General features: G+C 43.5%; 1 protein-coding gene across 1 annotated transcript; it reads right to left on the reverse strand.

Annotated features, from left to right (window-relative positions):
• Positions 1-1,172: 1,172 nt before the first annotated feature.
• On the reverse strand, positions 1,173-4,650 carry LOC119378417 (mediator of RNA polymerase II transcription subunit 12-like protein; the record flags this gene model as incomplete). Its single annotated transcript, XM_037647576.2, has 2 exons — positions 1,173-1,354; positions 4,518-4,650. Coding segments are annotated over 2 exons (315 nt in total), but the record flags the coding sequence as incomplete, so codon positions are not given.
• Positions 4,651-8,626: the final 3,976 nt, after the last annotated feature.

Below are 8,626 nucleotides of genomic sequence, written 5' to 3' on the forward strand. Positions count from 1 at the left end.
ACAGACGGTTCATTTCCAGTACTTGTTTTTCTTTATTTCTTTGTAACATTTATGCTTGTAACTCTTCTGTAAGTCTGTAAATATAAGTTGTCTTGATTTTTCCTCTAAACTTCTCCAGCGTATCTCATTCTTCAAGCGACCAGCGAATCCAACGTTAATTTCCTCCCACTTCGTTTATATCACCTCGGGTGGTGCGTCTCGGGCGCCGAGTGTGGAGTGTGGTTTCTCATCATCAAAAGAACCTGAACTTTACTTCCCCCATCTAGGGATCTGGGTAACAGAGACGCTTTAAAATGAGCCCCCATGGGCTCATTCGACGTGAAATCATCATGTAGAAACGAAATCTTCATCATGTAGCACGAAATCATCGTCATGTAGACACGAGATCTTCGTCATGTAACAAGATGTTCGTCATGTAAGACGAAATGGTCGTAATGTAAGGAAATGCTCGCCATGTAAATAAACCACGTTAAGTTTCCCTTCAGTCTCTTCATGCTGCCTCTGCATCTTTCTCCAGAGTCTCCGGTGCCTGCAAAGGCCAGTCGCAACAATATGCGTATTCGTTCATTTCGAATACTTCGAAATTTAGAATAACTTAAATTCGGTTCGAAGCGAATTCGTATACTGTAATATCCATTCGAATATTCGAACTGCTCGAATATTCGCACAAGCCTAAATTTAATGCATTCTTTACAAACTACTGCACCTAGTGGCTAGAGGAACCGATGTGCCAGCTATGCTCCCGACTGTGGGCAGACATCCGGCGCTCGCACCATCGTATAGCCACAGCCATTACGCACTCAAGCCGCCATGCACTCAAAACCCTCCTATAGTACAGCCATCTGTTAAAAGGTATGTGAAATAAGCACTGTTTATCAGAACAGTCACATCTTCCGAGTCGAATTTTTAAGCTTCCCTCGTTGTTTGTTGTGTTTTTCTTTTTGTATCCCTTTAAACAGCACATCAAGGGATTGCAGACTTTCTAGCTGCATGGATGAATAGAATTGTTGAAAACATGGATGAATAGAATTCTTCCACCACTAAAGCCAGTGCTGCGTGCTATGGTAGTCTGCTAATACAAAGCATTCACCGCAATCAATATCAGTACCACTGCATCTAAAGTTTCACTATACACACAACAGACTTTTACATGGGTCAGGCACCGAACTCACAAGTTGCAGTGCAGGTCAACGACCCCATGGCTGATAAGCTGCACAAGCAGCAGGGCCCAGTCGGTGGTGAGGCTTGTGTTGCGCTGAATCATGTCGAACATGCCCCCCACAAGGCTTAGCCTCAGCAACAGTGCCTCGTGCAGTAGCAGCCGACTCTTCAAGTCCTCTGCTATAGGCTTCTCCTGCACGTGCCAAACAATTTTCTCACGTGAGAGCGACTATGAGACACATGCTGGCATGGGCATCCTTTTTATAGAGATTACAACAGTATGTATTATTTGAACTGTCTCATAGCTAATTTTAATTGCCCTTTTGGTGCTGCAATACTCTGGACACAGAAATCTCCCTAAAACAAAAATTTTCCCTAAATGCTCGAGGTTTGGAGCACCAGTGATGTAACAGGGAGCCTTCGTGTCAGAGACACCCATACAGCTTATGCCATACATTTTTAACAGAAAAATAATTCACTAGGAATGACAAAAAGTTTTGCTAGTTGGTAGGGATTCATCAGGAGATAAGGAAGGCGCACAAACAAGAATACAAGAGAGGAGAACCAGAAAACATAATCTGCTTCTCTCCTCTTTCATCTCTGATAATAAACAATAATAATAATAATAATAATAATAATAATAATAATAATAATTGTTGAGGTTTAACATCCCAAAACCACGATATTATTATGAGGGATGCCATAGTGGAGGGCTCCAAAAATTTCGACCACTTAGGGTTCTTTAACGTGCACCCAAATCTCAGTACACAGGCCTCGAGCACTTTCACCTCCATCAAAAATGCGGCCGCCGCGGCCGGCATTCGATCTCGCAGCCTTCGGGTCAGCGGTCGAGCACCATAACCACTAGACCACCGTGGCAGGTATCTCTGATAATACTACAGATATGCACAGGTTTGGGCTGCATGATTCTCCACTGAAGTGCAGTGCACAAAAAGAACAAAAGGCAGAAGACAAGCAAGAAGGACAAGCTTTAACTTTCAAGTGACCTTACTGGTCACACGTATTGTATTAGAAAATTACTAGGGATGGGCGAATAGTAAATTTGAGGTTCGAAGCGAATCCGAAGCGAATAGTGATTTGGTCGAATAATTTCGAATCGAATAGTTCTAATAGTGTTTACCACATATTATTAAGAAAAATTAGCACTTTTGTCATGACCCTTGCCCAATATTTTTAAGAATTCGAACTAGGTATGAGTGAATGTCACTTTTCTTGGTTTGAAATGAAATGGAAGAAACCTTGAATAATATCAAGATTTGAATAGCAGTAGGGTGCAAGTTATAAGTGGTACAATACGTTACAATTTAAGAATGACTTTACTTAGCACATATAAGCCCATATAACACGCTTTTAAACTTAAAAAAAATATATACATTTAACCTTGAAGTGTGGCTTCGTGGCAATGCAGATTCCCCCCTGGATATGTGGTTTCACGGCACAGCAACCCAAAGCTGCAGTGAAACCACCTTTACAGGGGGTTATGTGCGGTCAAACATACATACTATATTCGTTCATTTCGAATACTTCGAAATTTCGAATAACATAAATTCGTATCGAAGCGAATTCGAATACTTTAATATTTGTTCGAATATTCGAAACGCTCGAATATTCGCCCATCCCTAAAAATTGCCAATTAACCTTTTTCAATGCCTAGTACACCACTCTTAAAGGGGCCCTCCAACACTCTTCAACACCCATTTTTTACTCATGGGTTGCGTAGACTGAAGCACGGACAGGTTAGTGCAGCAAGAACGGCAGCGATAGTGGCACTCAGTCCGAAGTTATTCGATCTAGAAAATTAAAAATACAAGAAAAAAAAATGTCTACCCTAAACTCAATTTTCGCGGGGTCACATGACCGCATTTCACTCGCCCTGTGACATTTCAGTGTCCCAATGAAATGAGCTGAAAGCTTCTACGTAGGGGAAGCTTGCACACCGTTGTTACTTGTCCTTCTCAACGTATTGTTGACGTCGTTGCCATAGTAACAAATGTAGTGCCTGACACCTGACTTGTCAGAACTTGAGCAGGCGCTACTGCTTCGAAGCAAGGCTGGCAAGGCTTTTTGTCTGCTGTTCCTTACAACAACATTCCATGTCATTCTCTCCCCTTATTCTGAGAAGGGAAATTGTGGAGCGGCAAGGGCGGTGAAACACGCTCGCCACTACGCAGGTTGTTCGGTGAGCAGCCTGATGAATTACATTACAAAGTCATTCAACGAAGAGGATTACTTGCACCGCTTCAACAACAATCAAGAGCCTATCGCACGTGCGGAAAAAGGCAGCTCGCAAACGTACAGACGCAAACAGAGGAAAGAGGGACAAGCGTTTCGTATGGACATCCGACCGGCGCAGGTAAAAAAAAACCAGAGGCGAAATGGCAGCCAGCACCTGTCGTGCTTTGTGGTTGTAGTGATCTATTTTGTTGTGACAGCGTCTATTTGGAGTTCATTGAAAAAGCACAAAAAGAAAAACGAAACCCAATAGTAATCTCAACTTTGGTGCCACGCCACGATCACTTCTAATGTTACATTTATCCAATCATAGGCTGGCGCACATCATCCTCATTTCCGCCCGCAATAGTTCTGGCGAGCGCCACTTCGCACTGATGCGGTTAGCAGCGATGTAGCGACTTTATTGCATGATTAAAATACTAAATCATTTTATATCGGTGCTTAGACCTAAGCTAAAATTATCCCCAGCCATCAGTCTACGCAACCCACAAGTAAAAAATGGGGGGGTTGAATAGTGTTGGAGGGCCCCTTTAACATGAGAGGAGACGTGGTAAGCCAGTAAAGGCACAATATAGAAAGGTAGGTGACATTATCTGGAATTTGCCGCATCCTGTAGGTGTGATGCTGTGTAGTATTCTGATGGTGACTGCTCAAGCCCAGTTTATCAGCAAAAATGAACTACACTAAAGGATCCAAAGACTGAATTTACGAAAATGGCCCAAATAATATGCCTAAGTACTTCTGAAATCCATGGCCCCACCTTTTCATATCAGCACTGAGATTGTGCATAAACTTAAAAATGAAAGGCAGTTTGGCCTTCTGTTTTTCTTCAGGTAATCTTTTACTTCAACGCTAGCAAAAACATGGAAGTGGAAAAATTTATCTCATCTAAACTGATTTAGAGTGACTCTTTGGCTTTGCTTTACAGTGCACCCAAAGCCCAATATAGTACAAGTGTTTTTGCATTCCACTATCACTCTTCCACTTTCATGAGAATGCAGTCATTGAATGTGTGCTCTTGTGCTCAATAGCCTAAGGCTAAGGCCACTTAATCACTGCAGCATGTAAGAAAGACAAAGAAAGCCACATTTAGCTCTACTCACATCCTTGGAGATGTGGACACACTGCGAGAGCTGCGAGTGGAGAGAGTTGAGCAGGCCTTCCCGCTGTTCATCCTGGCCCTTGAGGCACATGAGCACCAGTGACAGGAATGGCTGGTGACTCAGTAGGGACGCACTGCAGATACGAGAGGTATTCCATCCAATCACATATAAAGTGTGCCAGATCCCAAGCTCTGCTCCTACTCCATGTATCCCCTCAAAGCTGTGGCGTTAATATTTGAAGGGTAAAGAAATTTCAGAAGAAGCTAAGCAGCTGGTCGAGCGCTTACTTTGGTCGAGCGCTTAATTTATAATCGAATATTTTATAAACTGAGAGTTGGGCAACACTGGTGCACTCGTGAGCTGTGACGTTACAAGCTGCTTGCTGCGCGAGCACCTGCATTCCGGCGAACGATTCTGTTCCATGATCAGCTGCACATGAAAACGAGCTAGTTCAGCTTTTCTTGAGCTTCGCATTGAAAGTGAACGACTTGCAGCAGCTGAAACTTTGGTAGAAGACGGCGGCTCCGCTGCATGCTGCACATGACGTCACACACGCCATGGCAAAATGGCAGTCGCCGGCAGTGGGCGGGGTTTATATCTGGCGACTTCTAGGGCTTATTTTGCACTAAAATACTCTTGTACAGTGCATTCTGCATACATGTATAGGCACAAGAGACCCTCTACTTCTATTTTTCAGTGGAAACTGCAAATTGTTGGGTGACCATATCATGGCCCCTTAAAGGGACATTAACATGGCATTAAAGACTGAGAGCAAACAGGTGTAGCTGATGGTCCACTTGAAGGAAGGTCAAAATTAAATGAAGCAGGCAGCCAGGTCAGGGAATGAAGCTGAGGATGGCAGCGGAAGAACATTTAGAAGCATAAGATATAGTTGGCTGATGCAAGAAAGGTTGGAGGTCTTTGGAAAAAGACATTCAGCAGTGCACATAAAAACAAGAAATGATTATGATTCACAGAGGCCACACTGTGAAAGTCAGTTGATTGAAGTTGATTGACACACCAGAGTTAACCAATGAAAAGATTTTCTTCTGTGGTTATCTATCAAGTCATAAACAATAGGGGTGTATAAGTACTCAAATATGAGAACTCAAATCAAATATATAGTGAACATTGATATTATTCAACTAAAAAATCAAATATCTATTAGAGTAGAATCAAGCGGAATGTTACCTTAAACGAAACAAATGTCTCTAAATTGGTTGGATTTGGACGTCAGGTGCTGCACCCCTGTAGATATTTTTAGGTGAATGAAAGTCCTGTTAATTAAATGGCACATATTACCCTGGTCCCTTTAGGTTCCATAGAGATTCTATTGTATATGTATACTGTTACAGTGCAGTCCACTTATAACGATACCACATATAACGACATATCGGTTATAACGATGGGTCGAGTTATGTGTGTCATTTTATGCATTAAGTCTATGAGGAAAAAAACCATATATAACGATATGTTATTGGCCGCATATCGGATATAACGATCGAAATTTGCCGTCTGGCCGGCATTTTCTGTGTATAATAATCGTTACATATGCGTTTCCAAGTTCCCCTGAAACGAACGATGCCGAGACGGGGCGAAACGTTCACCTACGCGAGTTCGTATCTGCCGCCATTTCCGCGCTGCGTGCGCCGCACGCCCGCCCGCGGAGCCCACGCGCAGAGTGCCATCGCGAGCTTGCGCAGCGCACCACAAGATGGCGCTAGCCGCTTCACGTTGTTAAAGTACATGTTGTGCCTCGCTGCTCGCGCGTGGCCCACAGTCGCACCGAAAGGAGAGGAAGAAAAGAAAAAAAGAAAGGCGAAAAGCAAGTTGGCGCGCCGCTCCGGCGTCCCAAAGAATTACTACGGTCCCTAGAATATACTGGCTAGTCTGCCGTCTCCGCGCCGTCCCCATGCAAGGCCGCGTCCGCGCAATGGATGCTTGCGCAGGGGGCGCTGCGGTCCATCGGAGCACCTGCACGGTGCATGTCGCGCAGGAGGAATCGGTGGAGTATCGCGCCTTGTCTTTTATTTTGCGCTCCCGCATGAACTCCACGTTTTCGTTCTGTTCGCGTGGGCACAGACTGGAACATCTTGAACCGACCAAACATTGCATTCAATGTCGTCTCTTGTCTGGACACTGCCGTGATCACACTAAGATCAGTGGTGGATCCAGACACTCATTTAATACTCGAAGCAAAACCAAAGGGCCAAAAATTGGCTTTTATTTTTTTTCTTAAGGAGTTAACTGTTATCACAAGACTGCCATCATTATATATATATGCTGTTAAATTGTCCTTACGAAGGTACCAAACATTTCTAAGATCAGTTTTTAATAAGCAAACAATTCTGAGAGTAAGAACGTTACTTCAGATATATTTAGTGTGCTAAGTCTCGTAATCATAAAGGTTGGTTCTCGATGTGTTACGGAAACAATAAACGCAATGCAGTTCTCAGAATGGGTGAGTATATTAAATACAGACATTGTAATGTTGGAGATTTTTTTTTAACAATAAGCTAAGTTCATGCAATTTCGCTCCAAGTGTTATTAGATCTATTTACTGTCCTACAATATATATATAGACAAAGCTTTATTTTTGTCCAAGCTTGTTGCGGTCCAGGGAGGCGGCAGCCGGGGGACTATATGGCTATAGTGCCTAGAATGTACTGTATATTCTAGGCACTATAATATAGCTCTACAATGACGCCACAAATAAGTTGCGCCTCCAACAGGCTGAGACATTTGCAGCAGAAGCTTGGCACATCAGAACCATGTGTATCAGCCGAAGAACAGACATATGGTATCTTTTCCACGAGTACCTTGCCACAAGGTTCGAAATTATAAAATGAAAGGGGTGTTGGCTTTCATAATGTGCGTTGTATTTGGTTTTTTGCTCCTCCAGTGAAAATATATAGAGAGAAGGGGCGCTATTTTCTGCCTCCCGTCGTGGGGGCACGGAAAATATATAGGTTCGTTCTTTAATGACATTGTTGCATGCCGAAATGAGCGGGAAATAGGCTCGAAGCGCAGCGCAAGAACACATTCGCGGCACAAAAAATACTCATTCGCGGCACAAGAAATAATCAGATGTGTCGTTCAATGTCAGTTTGTCGACTGCTAGCGCCCACTGCACATGTTTCGCGCTGCTTATTTCTTTCGTTTGCGTTTTTTTTTAGGTATAGAGATAGCTGACCGTTCTCTCGCATCGTAGTACAAGGTATTCAAAATCGGTTACATTTCCAAAACAGCGAACACACATGACAGACTCGCGCTGCTTTTCGCCTTTCGGCTATTCACGTTTAGGTTGTTCTTTGGTATAGGTCTCCCTTTCGTAAGCGGGTAGCGAGCACACATGTCCTCATGAAAGTATCAAAATATAAACACTATTTTTTATACGCTTTAGACCACCGAAAAAGAGCCTAAAGTGTCCCTCCAACAAGCGACGAGGATTCATCCCTGTACAATGTCATTAGGGGGTCATTATGGGGTTATTTTTGTATTCCGACAAGGCCGAGATAGCTTTTGGCCCCGTGGAGCCAACTCAAAGCTTTATTAAAGATATGAACAGGTTAATTAGAATAATGACCTCCCGAACGCCAAAAAAAGCCCTCTACCCAAATTCGCCTAACTGTGCGTTTCTGAAAGAATTTCTGGGTTATTTAAAAGAATGGGAGACACATGCCACAAACACAATTGGCGGTTTCCTTTCATCGAGCACAGCAGAAGGGCTCCGTGTCACAATTGACAGCACAGTGCAGCTGCTCGAATTCCTCAGGTCTGCTGGTTTTAGATATTTGATGACCTCAAATTTAAGCCAGGACAAGCTGGAAAATATATTTGGAATTGTTCGGCAGTCTTCTGGCACAAATGATCATCCCACTGCTGCTCAGTTTTTGATTACTATAAATGCCCTTGCATTTTACAACCTCGCAAGACCACCAAAGTCGGGGAACTGTTCGCTGCAAGTCATCAGCTATCTTTTATCTGGGAATGACATGAAGTCACACACGCCTGCCACAATTGACGTCGTTGACAGCCTCATTGATGGTGGAGACTTCAGTGGCGCGGAGACTGCACTAGCGTCAGGCACAGACCACAGTGCATACGTG

This window comes from Rhipicephalus sanguineus, unplaced genomic scaffold (assembly GCF_013339695.2).
Source record: "Rhipicephalus sanguineus isolate Rsan-2018 unplaced genomic scaffold, BIME_Rsan_1.4 Seq8301, whole genome shotgun sequence".
NCBI lineage: Eukaryota > Metazoa > Arthropoda > Arachnida > Ixodida > Ixodidae > Rhipicephalus > Rhipicephalus sanguineus.